This window comes from Lepisma saccharinum, chromosome 7, assembly GCF_977018435.1.
Source record: "Lepisma saccharinum chromosome 7, izLepSacc3.1, whole genome shotgun sequence".
NCBI lineage: Eukaryota > Metazoa > Arthropoda > Insecta > Zygentoma > Lepismatidae > Lepisma > Lepisma saccharinum.
The window spans coordinates 94,403,633-94,424,169 of NC_139235.1; the positions used below are offsets into that span (position 1 = coordinate 94,403,633).

The 20,537-nt window shown below is 38.3% G+C and overlaps 1 protein-coding gene across 3 annotated transcripts; it reads right to left on the reverse strand.

Moving 5' to 3' along the window:
- Positions 1–1,016: 1,016 nt before the first annotated feature.
- LOC145990352 (uncharacterized) lies at positions 1,017–19,518 on the reverse strand. 3 transcript variants are annotated; one of them, XM_083126049.1, is made up of 4 exons: positions 19,402–19,518; positions 15,803–15,940; positions 2,359–2,652; positions 1,017–1,120 (listed from the first exon to the last, which is right to left on the reverse strand). In XM_083126049.1, the coding sequence occupies exons 2-3, from the start codon at positions 15,860–15,862 to the stop codon at positions 2,365–2,367; spliced, it is 348 nt and encodes a 115-aa protein (XP_082982175.1). In that variant the 5' UTR covers positions 15,863–15,940; positions 19,402–19,518; the 3' UTR covers positions 1,017–1,120; positions 2,359–2,364. The 3 variants fall into 3 exon arrangements, with proteins under 3 accessions (XP_082982175.1, XP_082982174.1, XP_082982176.1); XM_083126048.1 differs by having other exon boundaries at positions 1,017–1,123; XM_083126050.1 differs by having other exon boundaries at positions 1,017–1,123; positions 19,477–19,517.
- Positions 19,519–20,537: the final 1,019 nt, after the last annotated feature.

Sequence of the window (20,537 nt, forward strand, 5' to 3'; positions counted from 1 at the left end):
TTGCATCATAGGATTAAGCTCCGCTCAGAGTTCAGCACCCGAAACACCAGATCGTCCTTACATAGAGACTTAGTAATCCCCAAACCCAACAAAAGCAGATTTGGTCAGAAGTCTTTCTCGTACTTAGCAGCGGTAACCTGGAATTCACTCCCGACAAAGATCAAACTCAGTACCAGCAAAGCGCAGTTCTGTCGTCTTCTACGTTCACATGTCTATAAATTCTAACTCCAGTAATATTATTTTCAGTGCTTACCCCCCCCCCCTCTCCTCACCAACCCCATCCACACACATATATTTTAAAATTTTCATCCCTGTACTTCGAACAGCAATTCCATACACACTCCTATCCAAACCCACACACCTTTACACTTTCTTTTCTTCTAAATGTGTATAACTCTCAAACTTTCTTTATTTCATTGCTACTATAGAACACTATATATACTAATGTAAATTCATCACATTTTCCTTAGATGTAGCTTTTGCATATTTTTTTTACTATATAGGGCATCAAGTCATTATTTGTATTAATTTTGTTCAAAATGAAATGTTGTATGGCTTAATTGTAACCCTATGGAAATAATAAATAATAATAATAATAATATATATGATAATCATACCTTGTATCATCTCGGCAAAGACCATAAGCACAATGCTTACCCAGAATGCTTTGAACGCAGGGTCTGTTTGTCCGAAATATGACGGAATGAATTCGGGGGGTTGCTCGCTGAAAATCATCCATTATTTAAGAGACTTCCAAGAGGTACAAAGGATTGGGGGGTACTACCTCCTCACCAAAGTTTAGGGGTACAATGTACTCTCTTCCTTCCTGAGCACTGTTCCCTGTTTAGATAATTTTACTTGTGTGTATGCTTCGATACAAATGTTAAATAAATACTTATGTAGAAATTTAAACTAAATACTTTTTGTTAGCTCTCGAAAGCTCGGAAGCCTTTCCGGAAATCACCTGGCTGATTGCCCGGGAAAACCTCTTCAATAAATACTTTTAAAATTTTTTTATTGCTTGTCAACAAGTGCTTACATATTGTCATAATGTGGTACTAAACGAAGACTCAGTGGTTGATAGTTGAGAAATCATGGTCATTTTTGTTCACTTCTGCTTCTGCTGGAGAATAAAAGTATATATTTTGTATCTGTACCAATGTATTTAAAACAATACATGCAAAACATATGGTATAGCTAAATATATTTATTACTTGTGTAACCAGTAACTGGATTTATCTTTTCTTATTCTTATGCCTCTAAATGTTTACTGACCTCAAAGCAAAGTTGAACTTGTTTTTTATTTAAAGATTAGTTTTAAGAAAAACACATTTGCGATGATTAATAATTTTTTGTACTATGTTGGCACCTTTGACTTGTTCCTTAATTTCTTGTTTAAAAACAAACTTGACAGTGATCTAGTTAATAAATTTCAACTATCACAGTACTGACAAACTGGTGTCAACTAGGAAGCTATTGTAAGGTAAGGTAATTTTAACTATTAGGCCTATATGTAATTATTATTCATATAAGGGAATTGTGATGATGAAATGGAGATGATGACAGAGTTTTAACAATGTTTTCTAAATGTCTGAGACGAGCAGTACTCTTACACTGGCTTTGTTCGAAATATTAAAAGAGCAGCTTGAAGTATGGTCTTGTCGGAAGTGACGTCACCTAGTGCGTCCGAAGTGACGTCATGGAGTCCGTAGCGTGCTGCACACGAGATTGCAGACTTCTGCACTCATTGTCCACTTGTTTGAAATTGTGGAAAGAAAGTCAGTCAGATGTTGGTTGTAATTCTTCTACTGTGTGGAACTTTTTAAAATGCTAAGTGATTTCGATGGCGAGAAAGAAGTGTTTAACACACGGGAAAAATATGGTGTTCTTTGTTTTATATTCCGAACGTATTTGGCGCTGCAGTCGAAATGCAATCCGAAAGATTTGCCTTCCAGTCCTAGAGACTGAACTGCGAGTGGCGAGACCGTTCTAGAAGTGTGTTCGCTTCAAGTACCTTTCGGACACGGCCACTGTTTGTCAGGAAGTTTACAGACTAGCCTTTATCTTTTTAATGCGTTTGTCTGTGCAGGTCTCTTTACAATCGTTCACTATTAACCTTTGCCACGGGTTTCTTCACGCCCCCGTTTTAAAGTTATACGAGGATTTTTCCTCGTACATATTGAAGGGTGTCGACGCATTCATAAAATTTAAATTAATTCTTTATTTTTATCTACTTCTTTAAGAAATTCCGTTGTTAATGAAAAATATAGTGATATAACTACTTAAAAAATAGTGGGTTACAATATAAAACGAGAGTTTTATAATATTCTCGTTTCGTTACAGCACGGTCAAACTTACAGGCATTCATCCATATATTTCAATCTTGAAATCCAAGCCTCGTCCAAAACGTGACACCGCCACAAACTCAAAAAACCTTGGCGTTATACTCATTCGCTCGACATATCCACCTGTGTCCTCTTCCATCTGGTCTATCACATGTACGACTTTCATGACATCACGTGAGGCAGCATATGCTACGTTACAGTACACATATCCCGAGTAGCTCCAATCAGATTTGCAGGTGTCGGTTTTTAACAGCTGAACCCCATTGCCATTATCACCGGCCAGAACATCGTTGTAGCCTTTCCTTAACTGTAAAGAAAAAAATAGAAGCTGCCATACATATATTTAGGGTGGTATTTGGTATTATGGGGGTTGGCTGGAAATTCACTCTCTGATTTCTAATCTTTTGCCTCTCGAGGGAGTACCTTTAATTATGTATAGTTATGATATATTATTATTAGTTTTGAGACATGTGCTTCAGATCTGCCCCACACCCCCCGACATATGTTTCTAGGTTCGTTCCTGATGGTTGATTACGCACTACGAAGCCAGACACACTGGGTTCGAATCTTGAGGCATGGTTGATTGATTGATTGATTTGGTGTTTTAAGTCCACTTTATGCACAGTAAGGCTAATCGGGACTGGACCTACAGTTTAAGGTGGGATCCGAACCACTTGTTCCTCCACAGGGTATCGAACCCGGGACCCCTTGATTACAAGGCGACGACGCTACCACTGCGCCATCGGGGAGGCCACTCTTTAGGCTGGGTTTGCCCCATTGAACTATACAGGGTGTCTGAAAAGTAATAGCGCAAACTGACACAGGTGAAAGTACACGATAGGCTAATTGAAGCAAGAATGTCTGAGTAAACATGGGTCTGCAAACGAGCCGTTTTCGAGTTAATCACGAATGTGTGATTACAGGCCGCCACTGACTTCATAGTTTGTCCGCATACTCTTCGTTTCTGTAAGGTTCCATTTTCGCTACGAAGTACAGCACAACTGACGTGACTCCCACAGTACGATTAGACTGCGAACTGATTGTATCCTTCCTGTTTGATTACAACGCCACCTCTCGGAAATGTTCTGTTTGGTAAACAGGAGCAAACCTCGGAACGCGCAAGGAGTAAAGCACTAGGTGTTTACAAAATGCAATCAATGACGGCTTGTAACTACACATTATTAAGCATTTTAACAACTAACACGGCGTTTACAAACAGTGAAGTCAGTGGCGGCTTATAATCACACATTCGCGAATATCTCAAAAACGGCTCCTTTGCAGACCCATGTTTACCGAGACTTTCTTGCTTCTATTATCGTGTACTTTCAGAGACCTGCACAAGACCCGGAGAAAACCCGTCTGCGAGGAGGCGCGCCTACAATAATATGCAACACGCACATCAAGCCCAGGTGTTCGACATCGCGCAAGCGAGCTTCACGTCACAGTTTTGCACAGGCTTCGATGCCTGCCAGGTTTTTCTATTACCCGGGTCTTAAGAGCCCGTATCAGCGTCACTCGAAAAACGCACCGGACAGATGTCAAATTTTCTTCCTAGTCTTGCCAATATTGATTCCATTTCCCCCTTCGAACGCAAATCCATTGCATGGTAGACCGTTTGAGACTTTACTGGTGGGAGGGTTGCTTTGTCGAAAGAAACAGAAGACAAGGTTCCCTGTCCGCTACTCCCCCCCCCCCCCGCGGGGAAGGTCAGGCTCTGACCATAAAAGACCTTTCTTTTGAGCCCGCACGTTTATAACTCCGAGCCGAGAGGGTTTCTGTGACAGGACAACACATGTTCCGAGTGTCTGAAAGAAGAAAAACACACATTGACGAACATCGCAATACAACTTACATGTAATAGAGCCAAGGACTATTTAGGGGAGGCGGGGTGTCCAGGGAGTCCGAATCTTCCACGAGAGACTTACTAAAATTAAATTATGTAAATATGCTTGTTTTGTTTAGCATCTGTCGTATAATCGAGAGAGGTGTATTTCGTCAAACTTATTGTAAGGGAAGGATTACATTGGGGTCAAACAACTTTGGATGACTGTATCAAATAAGATTTATGCACACCACTACTTAAGTAATATGATTAAATATTAAATTAAGAGCTTTTCATTTCGTCAAATGGATCTAACATCCTTTTTCGTTACTCAATAAATATTCAATTCCTTATCTGTTTCACAATCACCTTGCCAGGTCAGTTGTTTTTATACAAATTGAAGCGATCTTAACTTTTCATGAGCTAGATAATGAATACGTGCTGTTATATTCCTATTCTTATGCCATCTTTTCCCATTCATGTGATAACAATATTAATTAATATTTTAATATTATTAATTTAATATTACTGTTATTTTAACTTGTTTTTATTATTAGAAGAAGGTACCAACATCATAGGCGTGCGCAGACCCTCTGATAAGGGGGGGAGCAAAAACCTTGAAAATTAAGTCAGATCGGCAAAGAAAAACCTCATTTTATCTCACTGTTTTAGTTTTTTGCATTGATGTGATATATATGTGTGTGTGTGTTTGCGCGCGCGAGTGTGTTTATTATATATATATATATATATATATATATATACCTAGGTATTAACATATTATTTAAATACATTACGTAATCTATTCATCCGCCCCTTAACAAACCAACAGCAAAATTTATATAGATTGTCTCTGAAATGTGAGCGCTCGTTTTCCTCCAAACCAAACTGTTATAGCAGCAACTGTATGAATTACTTATTCGTTCTTACTTTCTTTCTGGTAATTTACAATGTATTGGAGAAAAGAAACTGCGAGCGAAGCGAGCAAGAAAATTTTTCGATCCAAATTTTTGAAAGTTGAAAACAGTATTGATTTAATAGGGCGCAAAAAAATTCATGGGACGGCATAGCATTCTTTTTTACAATTTTTCTCAATCAGATTGTTCGGCGCCCAGGGCCAACTCCCGCTACTTCCTAGCTACGGCTCGGAAGTTGACAAGACTGCAAGAAAAGCAGGTAACCCGAGCGAAGCGAGAAAGAAAATTTTAAGAAATGTATTTTTATTTGTATAAAATTTAAAGTCGAGGGGACAATTGTCCCTCTGTAAACCCCTGCAAGTGATCCTGACCGCCTGGAAGAAATAATGCAAGATGGACGTGAAAACTAATTCCGTCTTGAGTATCCTTTTGTCCTGCTACTAGTAGATTCTGCTACTCTTGCTTTCTTTTAATTCAATGATTTCCGTCCAAGGTTGGAAAAAGGCATAAGCAATGCCCCCTGTCCCATTGTGGTTGCGCCATTTCCTTTTAGAGTATAATATTGTTTAATAACATCGACAATATTGCTCTCCACTAAATTTCTAGGTGAAAGTATAATGATATAGGGGCATGGAACGTCTGGAAGGGGGGCAAGGATGACCACACCTTGAAAACGAAGGTCAACCTAAATGTATATATTTCACAAGTATAATTAGATTTCAGTCATAGTAATTTACATTAATTATTATGTAATGGGGACGCAGGAATGCGATTTTTTGAGGGGTGTTTTTTGAGGGGACAGCACTAGTATCGGGGTAATATGCCCCATGAAAAAATACCTTTCTTGTCCCTTTGTGGAAAAATCTGCGAACGTCCGTGATTAGGGGGCAATCCACCCCCACCCCCCGTGCGCACGCCTCTGACCAACATATATGGAATAGTTTATAACATCGAGTAGCAGGATATCTCTCCTGTATGGTGCTGTAAACTAGGGAAATAATGACGATGTTTTGTAGTAGTGCATAGCTATTCACCCTGTTGCGACACATGTGCAGAACAGGCGGAAGACATTCATTTGTGTTTTCTGCAGTTGGTGGATTATCCTAAGTGAGATGATTTTGATGTTCTTTCTTTTCTTAACGTAATAAAAACGTGTCTTACAACCTAAGGCGTCATGCTTTGTGCTCCGCCTGAGGATGAATTGTATGATGAAACTGATGAACGGACACTCACAAAGAGCATCCATGCCGGGATTCGAACTCCCGGATGTGCTAACCACTTCACCACGGAGGCCAGTGCTAATGCACATGAATATCAATCCAAGTTAGCCATTTGGAATCATTGGGAAAGTCGTGTAGTTAGTAAAATGTGTACTTTTAGCATTTTTGATACAATTAAAACTATTTACAGCCAATGCATATTACTCATATTGAACCGGAACGACGAATTTGTGAATTTACTACAGGACTTTTCAAACATCCGCAGGTAAGGCTAATACAGTTTCTTGTTCATATCTATCATAGTTATCCTGAAATACACGTATGTCAGTTTTCACGCAGCTTACTAGTTTCCAGATATGCTTGATTCTGTTAACTGTACACTCCTGTTATTCATAGTTGCGAACTATCTCTCCGGATCCGAGCATGCATGTGAAAAAGAACTGAATCACTCCGCCACGGGGGGCAGCTTTTCTGATTGTAGTTTGTCATTCGAGTATTTGCAATGAACATAATTGTCAGCGATGTTTTCTCAATCCTTTCATCGTTACATCGTTATTGAAAACATCCGAGAGGCAAAAATACGACATTAAGGAATTAAAAGACTAAAGAAACTAACTAACTCTTAAATGTTAATAATTAGAAAGATTATAAGTGAACCTTCCCGCCTCGGTTAGCGGTAATAATGATTCTTTGTAATCGACGGGTCACGAGTTCGATCCACGGTTAGGGACATTTAATTAAGTGGCTCGGATTCCACTATAGGCTGTAGGTTTTGTCCCGATTAGCCTCTGTGCAACTAAACATTGCAATTTAGTGCAAAAATCAGCAAGCTTGGGCAGTTTTATTCCTTGTAAGCCTAGGTCTTCATGTTAATAAATTATTATTTATGACGTTGGAAAATAATTTATGCCGAGTGGCCAATTTCTATTCCATGGAGAAGAATCAGATGTGAAACATATATAAAACTATTGGTAGTTATTTTCACTACTAATCACATCTGCCCAGTGCGAGAGCTGCAACTGTATCCATTGATTTATGTCAATGATATTGATAGTCAATGCTTTTGTCTCCTAGTGTAGGTGAATTTGCACTGAAAATATGTTTGTTCTCTCAGTGTTACCTTCACAATACAATTGGTAACATCCTCCAACTTATAAAAATTAATTTTTAACACTCGTTCCAAAAATAGTGACATGATTTACATAGGATAATAATTGTTATCATTTAACTTCGTAGGCATCGTATTATCATCGTTTGACCCTCCAACAACCAAACAGCAATCCCACAGCCTCTGAACACATCCACCTACCAGATAGGCAGCAGAGTATCTGTAAATTTTTTTGGCAAGTTTGGAGACTTGTGATTTAACAATTACTTAGTACGTATTAAATAATCAATGTCCGTTGTTGATCCATGCAGATCTGCAGCTGCCACCTCCAACCACGATTTTACGTACAACACGTTGCAATAATCTTGCGATCTTATAAAAGCAGGAAATGTACTTGAACATAGCAATGGCCTTGCCCTAAGGGAAGTTTTATAATGGAAAATATTACGTAAGATAGCTTCTACTTCTTTAATTTTCGATCGAAAGGCGTCTACCGTACTATAAAAATCTGGGGGCTACAGGGAGCTTAGATATGTTGTTGGGGTTTCATCCCTCCTGACCTCCTTGTAGCTCCGTCCCTGGCTGTATGTATTTCGTCCAATGAGTACAAGCTAGCAAAACTGTGAATTTCAACAAGTTTGTAGATAATTCTGCAGCTGTTCATAAAAACAGACGTATATTATTAGTTTCTTGCTGTGGTTCACTTTCCCATTTCAGCAAAAAAGTATTCACACTCTTTGCATACGGTGAGTAAATGGGGGGAAGGGAGAAGTTGCCCCTTAATAGCCTCACTTAGAAATTTAGTGCAGAAGAATCTAATAACAGTTCTTAAACAACATTATGCTTTTATAGAAATAAAAGTAAATACTATTTTCAAACCTACGAAAGTTCCAAGTAACTACGTAAGGAAAGGGTAGTGTATTACTTCCTATGTAATTGGACTCTCCCACTAGCAAATTTCTTATTAACACCTCCACATATTTTATTCTTTAGTTGTATTATCTGTATGTGTCTGCAGAATAAATTGCCCATATATTGCACATGAATAAATTATGTGTAGTTATTTTGAATTTGCGGTACTAAACCACGTTTATACGTACAATAGTCTTTGAACGGCAGAGATGGAAAATAAAGCACCAGCAGAGAACAATGGTGCCACTGAAGTTGAAATTCATCTAATAAAGTGATTTTAGATGCGTTGGGACACACACGACCCTGTTTTGTTCCCATCAATGTAATAAAAACAGTGAGATGGAATGAAGGCTTTATTTCGTCAGCTGAACTCTTATCAAGGCCCTTGCTCCCCATAATCGGAGGATCTGAGCACGCCTAAAATTCCTTATACAGAAATAGTGTTATTTGTTGTATATCCAGAAAGTTGATTGATTTGCTTTATTTTACTTCGCTTTTTGTGCCACTTTTAGCCAATTTGCGAAGAAGGGAATAAGTGATGATATGATGAAATTGATGAATGGACAATCACAAACATCCGCGGCCAAGCCGAAATTCGAACCCGGGACCCCTGGCGTCGTAGCGCGATGTGCTAACCACTCCCCCACGGTGGCCGGCCCCAGAAAGTTGAAAGTGAATGAAATTTCTATGGTGTGTTTTGTATGGTCATTATCAATAGTAAGTCTGTCATATTATTCAACCAAATAATGTCTTTGGAAAAGAAAAAACAACATATAATTAATGTATTTTATTTTACATAAGACCTATGCCTAAAAGTATTTTTGTATATGATGACACAGAACTATCTTATGTTGTGACTTCTTTGGGTCTGACTGTAATATATATATATATATATATATATATATATATATATATATATATATATATATATATGTAATTGGTGATAAAATAACGCAGTAAAGTATTAAGTAAATATATTTTATCCCCCTACTTACAAATCATGAAAGGAGCCAAATTCGAAATTAAGTTGAACGGACGTTCAAAATGTTTAAAAATAGCACTATTTCCATGAAGTATTTTTTACCATTGACCCTCAGAAATATCTCAAACTGACAATGAACGTTCATTGAACTTATTTATGATCGACAGCTAAAAAGTCATTCATTTGCGTGACTGGTTGATAATCCACCACCAGATAGAATTTACACAATATTTACCTAAAAACTTTGAGTAAAGTCTCCTTCCCCCTAAAAAAATTCCTTGGTAATGGACTTTCGTGTTCTCACAAAAAAAAAGTTATAATTTGGCACAATTTTTCTTTTGCAGGCAAACCTTTTGTAAAGGTGTACTTGAGTCTGTGCAACCAGCCCTTCCCATTTGTGAACAATATACTGGAGAAATCCCCCGTTCTTCACTGTTGTCATTGCACTACAACCCCATCGTGATTTAGTATTAGGATATAGCGTAGTGAAGAACTGTTTACAAGCATCGCCCAAACCATTGATTCTCCCCCAAAACCTTTCCCTGAATTCTTTTTTTCTTTTCCTAGCTCTCAGCATGCGGTTTTCTTGGAAGACCGGCCGATTGTGAAAGAAAAAAGGGCCGTGGAGGGGGGGGGGGCGGGGTTGAGCGCGAGCGGTACAGAGGGGGAAACGGCTAGCGCGACCAGCTTAGAAACGTCAAAGTTAAAATTTACATACATTGCTCTGTACGTCGACGAACTACAGACATTCTAAAGAAAATTATGTAAGATCAGTTTCATTTCTTTGGTGTAGAAGAACAGTTGAAGCTTTCTTGCGCTTTAAAATGTTGATTTAAGTTATTACATACAATTGGCGAGCAAGTGAATTTTACGAAATTGAGATCAGGAAAACTACGTAATAAATAATATATTTAAAAAAAGGCTGCGCGACATAACTAACTTCATATTTGATCTTTAACTCAGTAAAATTTAAATGCCACACACTTGACTGTTCGAGCACAGAACGTCGACGCAAGAACCTATTTTTTAGGTATCGTCACCAGCGGTGATACGGGCTCTTAAGAAGACCCGTGAGACTCGATGTAGTTCTTGCAGGTAGACGGCGAGCACTACTGTCAGTGTTGCCAACGGCCATTATATTTCACTACGCATGGAAATATTTGAATTTCTGCTAGGCGCAGGTGCCTTGAGGTTGTAGAATTATTGGCGTAACAAGGGGTGAGCGAAGTGGGCGACCACCCTGGGCCTCGCGCATATAGGGGCCTCGCGTCCTATGAGGTTGATACGAAAAACGTAATAAATGGAAGTGAGAAAGATAGAAAAGGCTAATTTTTGTGGGCAATAAAATTTAGAACTTTTTATCTGGCTTTATATTCTAGTTTAACGTTATAATTTGAATGAATACGTCAAATCAGAGGCGGGCGGGAGCTCTAAGCCTAAGGGGCCCCGAAAAAGTAAAAATAATTCTCAATTCTCATGTGAAACATCAACGCAAAAATTGCTTGGACATTTTTATCCATTTTTCTTCTGTGTCGTGACCTTGCATAGCCTACCCGATTTTAATATGTTAATGGTAAAACACCTCAAACTGCCACGGAGCAAAGTATGGGGCATTTAAATGCTTCTGGTGTTTTAAACTCAAGAAAGGTATGGATAATATTAGCAGTTCTTCCTTCGTTCCTAGAACTTCAGACGCAGCTATTGCCCTCTGTAACGGGCACGAAGATGATTTATCTTACGAATTTCCTGATCAAGTTCTATGTTTCAGAAATGTGCTTAAATCTGAAATCAAGTGCTTTAGGAAAGTTTCTTCTCCTTGATAGCTCTACACTAGCTTCCAGTGTTCTCTGTATCCTGTACCGCCTTCTGTTTGGGGGAAGGGATAAGTAAGTATTTGTATTTTCTTCTTTTGAATACATAAATGTCAAAGAAAGATATGTTGTAATATGTGAAAATTCAGAGTTAGAGCATCGATTTGTATAGTTATTAATGTAAGTGCAGCCACAACCAGCCATTCTAAGTAATTACGTAAATTTCCTGGAAGAAGCTGACTGTACTTGAGGGACCCAAGTTTATTTCTTGCGGACGCGTACTTTACGATTTTGTTACGCCACTGCGTCAAATATTTAATATTACAAGAACATTAAGACGTAACAACAAAATGAGATTCACAGTTATTATTATCATCTAAGTCCTAAAATTCAAAGTTAACTGGTACAATTTATGTGCAACAAAGTCAAAATTGCTAATTAAAAAAAAGTCAAAATTGCTAATTTAAAAAAAAGTCAAATAGCTGTATCAGTTGATTACACCAAACATTTCACATTTATTGTGCAAATGACTATCGTTTTAAGATTTGCTGATGTTGAAACCGATTGTGTAGAAGAGCTTGTAGGTAGATACATTGGGCCCCTAGACAGGATTGTGGTTTAGCGCACTCCCTTCCCCCCGCTCTATCAAGCACTGACATTTTATGTGCGTCCTTCCATATTTTCTACTTAAGCCATGGTTTGTGACATTTACATCCTACAAACTTCGAAATGAGGAAACAAAGAACGACTCATTAAATAATATATAGGTTATATTTCAAGATTCTTACTTTGTATTTCTGATTTTTTAAAAAAACGTTTAGCACATTTAAGGATATTTCAGTTATCTTACTGCCTAAAGAACATCTTTGAAAGCATACTATTACTACTACTTTGGTTAATGAAAATTCCAGCAGCGTGTTACTGTAGCTCTGCCAAGTGTAAATTTCTCTGTCGCGTACTATTAAATATAATTTTCGTCAGAAATGAATTATTATTGTAGACTATTATATAAATATGATAATTTGCTGACGTTTCGTTGATGACTGTGTATCGATTTACATTGATATTTCAAACTTAAAGAACGATGGGGCCTTGCATTCAAATCTCGCCCAGGACCTCGCGATATGTTGCTACGCCACTGCACGTAAGATTTTGTAACTTCTCAAATTAGTGTCATTATTATGTCAAACCAACTACCACATATTTTCTAAATTTGTTTCGATGGTCTTGAAATAGGTTTGTGTGTCTTGTTCATTTTATGTCACCTTTCTGGTCTTGAAATCGTAAATCTTCTCTCGGTTTCATTTTTACGTTGTTTGTTTGTTGAAATGTGTAAATAGAATTGCCTGTTATTTGCACCCTTGTGAAAATACAAGCTAACAATTATATTTTGCATCGTATTACTATCAATGCGGTCTGAGAACAAGATAACTAGCAACAACATGAGCGAACGACGATTTGTTGAAAGAGATGACAATATTCAAAAACCTTTTATAATGCAAATTCTGATTTCATGTTCCATTTTATGGACCATCGTGCCTTAGTGTTCAGGGGGGGGGGATCTTGAGCAACTAATTCGGATATTGAATTGGCAAAATTACACCAGAGAGAAAATCTGTTTGATTAATTGATTCATTTATTTGGTCAATTTATGCACAATAAGGCTAATCGGGACTGGACCTATAGTTTAAAGTGGGATCCGAACCATCATGTGCTTCCACCGGGTATCGAACCTGGTACCCTTTGATTACAAGGCGACGACACTACCACTCTGCCATAGGGGAGCACCCCCAAAAAAGTATAATGTAGAACAACCACCAGTCACACAAAGTTCCAAAGTATTTACGATGGCACTTTTTGCGAAACTTGGTTCGTACTCCTGTACAGGTGTCAGCAGTGGCAGCAATTAGGGGCGATGCCGAGAGATTGCAGTTGCCCCCCTCCACTTTTTGATACTTTTGCACCACGCTCACCTCATGTACCAAGGGAAATTAAATTATCCTTGCCCCCCCCCGTACATTTACACTTGGCCCTCTAGTTTTGGAACCCAATCGCCGCCACTGTGAGCGATACAAATGTTTTCTAGCAAGGAATAAATGTCTGCATTTTCAAATTGATAAAAGTGATGAACATTTTTAAGTGCTCCTAGAACAGTTTAGAATCTAAAAGTTGGCAACGGTGACTGCGTGACTCATGTATCTGGAGACGGTGCAAAACCGGAATGAGCGTACGCTGAAGATAAGCAAGCTTCGTCTTGCAAGGCCTTCCAGTTACCTGTGGGCTTTCGATGCTTGACGGGTCAAAACCCAGGTATATAGTTTTACTCGCCCGCCCGACCATCCAGGCGGGCCTAGTAAGCGATTCTGGCCGTTGTGCAGCCCTCTGTGTACTTTCACCTATGTCAGTTTGCGCTATTACTTATGAAAAACCCTGTATATTGCAACGATCATGCTAGATCGTTACAAAGTTACGTATTTGTTCTTTTTATTGTCATTGTTGAAAAGCATTGTATAATCTTATCGGTTTTGTTATCGCTTCTGCATAGGATATCACTGCTATGCTTGGTAGAGACGTAGTTCTACCATATCTCACTAGGGAGCGTTATTGTTTCTAATAGTTCATTGTTAACCTGTATAGATGGCACTAATGTTAAGCAGCGCTCTCGTAGTTCACGAGCATTCACTAGAGGCGCTGGCGCTGCGCTCGGAATTGTATATAATTAGCGACGTGGCCCCGGCCAGGGAGTTCTGTGTTGACTCTTCGAAGACTCTTGTTCGAGCTCTGCTCCCGCAAATAGTCCAGCATTGCTAGCACACGGGTGTGTAAGATTACAAGAGGGCTTTTTACAGTGTGGCCTACTCTGGTAGATTATACGAGCGATAGCAATATTTCTTGGCCTATCAGGTAGATTATACGAAGGGTGATGTTCATCGTTAGTTAATTTTTCATTAAGGGAAAAATAAGCAGTGTTTAATTACTGTCTTCAGCTTAGCATTATTCAAGTAATTAATTAAAGTTTAACTAAGTATTATCCTTTATAAGCTTATAATAAATTTCCTTTGCTTTGTTGATATTACTCTTTACTAGGAAAGCAGATTTAAATGTTCCTTGAGTCGTTTAATTAATGCCTTATTGTCCCCAATGTCAACACAGTTGTATTCCAAGGCCCTAAAAGAAAAATAAGATCCCTTATTCCCCACTGGACGAAAAATTGAATGGTCACTGTCCTCCCTCTCCAAGATGTCTGCAGAGGAGATTCGAACTTGGAACTTCAGGAACCCGAACCCTGAGTGTATAAGAACATCATATCTCCGGCTAGAGAAGAGCTAACATCATGGGTAAAACTGAATAATGTTCCCCGTCACAACGTCGAACCCGGTACGTTGCAGTCAAGTACTATTCTGAGATACCGTCACCGCAACGTTGTGCCGAGGGCGTATGTGTGGTCGAACAATATTTAGTTCAATGGTTTGCCCTAACATTTATTTAGTTTGTTTTTCGTCTTCATTATCGCGATTAATCTCTACATTTAGAAAATCAATGTAAAATAATCATAATTGAAATGGTACATGGCGAAATAAATTTGAATATTAAGAAAAAATGTTAGTTTCTCATTGCAGCAAGAAAAGTATAACTAATAACATGATATGAAAGTAAAGACTAAGAATTCTTTTTACGTTGTAATACAGTTCGCAGGTTCGATTCTCATATTGAAGTAGTTCGGATCCCTCTATAGTTCAGATTAACATATCTGACCAGTAAATTTGCTAGTTCTTTTAATTTCAATATTCGTAGTTACGTATTATGCATTCAGAAACATTGTTGAAGGTGGCATTTCGCTTATTTCACGGAAATAAGCTCTATTTGCGACATACCGAGTAAGTTTTCTTCGTTTCTTTTTGCCTTCGGTAACACGCAAAATGGCGGTCACAGTTTCACTACCATACTCGGCATGCAATGTTTCCACCCCACTGCCCCACGATCCATTTCCGGTAAGGTTAGGTTAGGTAGGGTCACGTTTAGGTTACAATAGTTAAAAATTGGTTTAGAAAAAAAATGCGTAGCCCCACACACCATTCTTGCATAGCCCCACGAACAATTGACACATAGCCCCACGAACCATTGACACATAGCCCCACAAACCATTTCCGGAAACGTACTTTCTTCAGTCACAAAAACACGTGTTTGGAAACACTGGCCGGCATTGACCGTGAATACGTCATCACACACAGGCAACATCCGGCTGGAAGGAAATGGATGCAACAGCTTCCGTGCATCGGTCACACATTTATATCGAAAAATAGATGATTTACCGGCAAAATTCAATGAACGATGCGAGAAAACACTTCCCCTAACTTCTAAAAGTATAAAGAAACTACATTTGGTAAGTAATTTCTCCTGTAAATTTGAAGAAATCCGTTTGTCCGATACGAGAAATTTAGCGTTTTGTAATATTTATGGAAAATGTATGAAATGTTCTGTACATTATGATTACATATGTGCATACGAAATTGACAATACGATGCTTGCTAAACTTTTGCCAAGAAAACTTACATTCTGATATAAACAGTGTAGAATTGATGAACCATTAATGAATTATCTTTTAGTTTATTTCCAAAGGAAATATTATCTAACTATAACTATTTCAATAAGTTTTTACCTTGTAGAAAGGACTTTCTTGAACTTACCTTCCTAGGCGAAGATAGAGAGCAACACACAAGAAGCAAAATTATAACTTTCAACTTCATGGTATTTAGAAGATCGAGGAAATAATTCCAAATTGTTATTCCAAGCGCAAATCACACAAAATATTGGTCTTAAGAATCCTATAATATAGAAGTAAGTATTATTGCACCTGCAGTCAAGAGCTGAAATAAGGAAAGAAAGACGACACTTCAATCAAGTTTTAATTGGCTTAATGGTGCATTTCAGAAAACATACATGAATCAAATGGGTTATCACTCTATGTGTCAATTTGTGTGAGTTATATAACGATTTTTTGTGAATAATTTTAGAAAAATATATGAAATTTGCAAAGTTAAACTCAAGTGTGTTTCTTCCTAGGTCCTTAATATTGAAAAACACCCTCCCCCCCCAAAAAGCTCAAAGACATCGGTATTTATGTTTGAATGGAATATACTTTATACATCCCCTTTATCAGCAAATAGTAAATTATGAAATGTATTACTAGTGCTATTAGTTAAGATCAAAAGTAAATTCCATATAAAATTATAAAACTTTGTTTTCCTTCATAATTTGCTTCATATAATATATAAGCAGTAAAATTATAATACAAGAAAATCATTTTGCTGTTATATACGTAATAAATCAGATAAACTTTAAGTGATATACGAATTGCAGCAAATATTTATAAATTATTTTTAATGCGATGAATGTAAGAAATATTCGAAGAAATGACAGAAAACAAAGAAATTAATATGCGAGAGGTTCACACGTATACCAACCGCGTTACTCTGGAACACGTATACCAACCGCGTTACTCTGGAACACGTATACCAATGAAGGGGTAATGTAGATTGTTTTTGATTATAACACCATTAAGCCTTGTTTCCATGATTATGAAAAACTAAATATGCTGACCAAGGCAGTAATTTATTTTATTAAAAACATAAACTGAACGTAACGTTTCAACCTTCTAGCAAGGTCTTCATCAGATTCTGTATCAAGTACAAAAGTAACAAGATACACAAAAAGGGCATTATATATACACAAACATTACTCCCTCCAGACTATTAGAAAGTTGTTAGGGACTTTCTAGCAGGTGGCTTTAACTTGCCAACTGTACTTTCACCTAAAAGGCTAAACATAATTACTTTCATATAGAATGTAGTTGGACTTTTTATCTCACGCTCTTTTTCCTTCCTTTTTCTCCCTTCTCCTCTCCTCTTTCTCTCTTGTCCTTTCCACTCTTTCTAACACCTTCTTCCATTCTTTGTTTAACTTCAGTTCCCCATTCCAGTTCATTGTGTCTTCTTCTCTTTTCTTCTCTATTTCCTTGGCTTCCTTCCATTTTCTCACTAGCATTCTCTTCTCCCTTCCTATCTGCTTAGCCTCATCCCACTCTATGTCATGTCCTGTTTCTCTCGTGTGTTTAAATATAGCATTTCTCTCTCTCTTAAGTCGTACATCATCCCTATGTTGTTTCAACCTGTCTTTGATTGTTTGATTTTGTGTTTTAAGACCACTTTATGCACAGTAAGGCTAATCGGGACTGGACCTACACTTTAAAGTGGGATCCGAACCACTATGTGCCTCCACCGGAAATCGAATCCGGGGGTAGCTTTTAATCAGAAAGGGTGAAATAAAACTTAATTTCATGACGTGACAACCCTTTGAGATTCCAAGCTTGTCAATATATTATTTTGGGTGACAAGAGGTTAGTTAGTGCATGAAGGCCCATCGCCTGTCATCTAACATCCTAGGCCATGGATGGATGTCAATCTATCGACATTTTCATTCGTGACTGGAAATTCTAGTGTGGGCGAGAAGTACTAACTAGTCATTGAAACTTTACTGTGGTTTTTGTAATATTTAAGCAATCTGAATGAAACTTTCTGTATACATACATAATGGAATAGGATTACATGTGTGCATACGAATTTCACAATACGATGATGTTTTGTTATACCGGGTGGCCAGAATTAAAGTTACCCAACTCAGAGCCCTCTGTAGCCTGTTTGAGGCATTGTAGAACTCTGAAATTTGGTGAATCCAGTATGCAGACCATGAGGAAGAGGATGGCGAGATATATAAAAAATAGTTCTATTTTCCGCCACCAGGCTGAAATGTGGCGCTGTACTTCCATGATGGGTTGTAATAATGACGTAAACTGCTCCAATTGGTTATGGATTTGCCTTTACCTTGCAATCTTGCAATAAGCGAGAGATTATTTTCTCGCAACTTCCAGTCACTAACAAATGTCTTTCTAATTAATAACTCAGCTAAATCACTTAACGTGATATTCAATATTCATTAATACAGCGCCACATTTCAACCTGCTGGCGGAAAATTGAACTATTTTTTTTATCGCCATCCTCTTCCCCATGGTCTGCATAGTGGATTCACCAAATTTCAGAGTTCTACGATGCCTCAAACAGGCTACAGAGGGTTCTGAGTTGGGTAACTTTAATTCTGGCCACCCAGTATTTTCAGTAAGACCAACCACTTGACCGTCCAGAAGCGAGCGCAGATTGCAGCACGCTACGAGGCGTGGAATTCAGTGATTCCTGTACAACCGAACCTGTGGTCATATGACAGTTCTTGTCTCCGGCCGGATAGTAGCATTTCTACCCTTCATGCACGCCGCCACCTCTGCACAGCAATCACTGAATTCTAAGACTCGCAGCGTGCCACAATCTGCGCCTGCTCCTGGACGGTCAAGTGGTTGGTTATAGTACTGAGCAAGACATTATCGTATTGTAAAATTCGTGTGCACACATGTAATCCTATTCCATAATGTATATGTAGAGAAAGTTTCGTTCATATTACAAAAACTACAGCAGACCAAGTACGTACATGCCAGCATAGGAGTAACTTGGCGGGGAAAGGGAGAGCACTTGCCCCAAAATTTTCAGGTTACTAAATTTCAAAATTAAGGATGCTTTTCTTAAACTCCTAGGGCCTGAGTAGCAATGTATTGAAGAGTATATTTTATGATTTGGCTTAGCAAGAGAGTTCTGGACTTTTTACGGGATGGAAAACTTGTCTATCCTGGCTCCCAAAATCTCAAGTTTAATTCTGCCCCCGATAGTTCAGTCCCAAATTTGATTCTGCCCCTGAAAATTAAGTCCCAAATTTGATTCTGCCCCCGAAAGTTAAGTCGCAATTTTGATTCTGCCCCCGAGAGTTAAGTCTCAAGTTTGATTCTGCCCCTGAAAATTAAGTTCCAAGTTTGATTCTGCCCCTGAAAATTAAGTTCCAAGTTTGATTCTGCCCCTGAAAGTTAAGTCGCAAGTTTGATTCTCCCTCCGAAAATTAAGTCTCAAGTTTGATTCTGCCTCCGAAAGTTAAGTCACAAGTTTGATTCTGCCCCTGAAAGTTAAGTCGCAAGTTTGTTTTTGCCCCCGAAAGTTAAGTTCCAAGTTTGAATATGCCCCTGAAAATTAACCCCCAAGTTTGATTCTGCCCCTGAAAAGTTAAGTCCCAAGTTCGATTTTGCCCCTCCAAAGTTAGGCCCGCAAGTTACGCCCATGCATGCCAGATTTATCACTCGCCGTCATTTGTTACTCATGCAAATGTGGCAACTGTTCGGTTCATAATAACTCACCAATGTTAGTTCAACAGCTAACAAGATATGAAGTGAGGTGTTATTAGAAAATAAAATATTTAGTGAGATGTTTACCAAGCACTCAGTACAAGCAGGAACCTTCTACTCTCGTATACAGACAGATCGTTCTAAGCGGAAAAATGTTTTCCCTCCTCTATTTATAATTCACATTGGGAACATTTTGCAATCTTCAGCTTGACCATGAAAATGAACGGGAAGCAAATTATATCATCTGTGACGTTCATCTGGTATCGTTTTTCGATTGTAAACTTCAGAGCACTGGTGGATGTATTGAAGAGAGAAAAGTTAATAATAGCGGAATGCTGGTAGCTGGATTTCCTGTCTAACAATTCTCCACGTGCAAGGGGAAAAAATTCTCACTCTTCCATTGAATATCTGTTTTCCAAGGAGAGGCCTATCACGCTAGTATGTGCAGTGCATGCCTTTGTGCATAAGCAGACAGAATCACGTAACCGTCCATTGCTTATGGCTTTTGATGGATGTTAGAGAGGTGGGGGGGGGGGGGGGATTCCATTCTTTAGTGTCAGTTACGGTATATGATTTTCCGTAGGTGGTTGTATTATGTACTGGGACCGACAATATTTTCTTCGTCGTGTTGCATGTTCATGTCTACTCGTATTTGTGTTCAGTTTCTCAAAGAGATATCCAGGCTGCTTGTTGCCTAGTACTTTATGTGTTAAAGTTAGAAATTGGTATTTAGCGAAATTCTTGGTGTTAAGGGGAGGAGATAGAGTTACGCACCAATTGTACATTTACTTCAATATCGCCCGAATGGGCACTGCTACTAAAAAAAAAAACCTGGGTGTATCCAAGAGTATGAATTTCTCTCCATGTTGCAAGTGGAAGCATTTTTATATGTTGATTGTTAAGCTGGACACGATGTTTGAAAAATATGATGAATATGAATTTTCGGAATCCCACGTATTCCTTATGGGGAATCAACTTTAACATCAAGCTACGGCTAATCAAATGGAAGTTTCGACTTTTCCGCTGGTGAAATGCATCTTCCCGTTGACATATTTTTCAATTCCATCGGAAGTTTTTTATTCCCAAGAGAACGAATCAAATCATACTCCCATATGATCAATGCTTTTCTCCTTGCCTCCTGGAAGTGT

Excerpts from the sequence above, each read along its gene's own strand:
- LOC145990352 (XM_083126049.1), bottom strand. The coding sequence starts at position 15,862 with ATGAAGTTGAAAGTTATAATTTTGCTTCTTGTGTGTTGCTCTCTATCT. Across the intron at positions 2,653-15,802 it reads CTCTATCTTCGCCTAGGAAG|TTAAGGAAAGGCTACAACGA; the intron begins GTAAGTTCAAGA and ends TTTTCTTTACAG.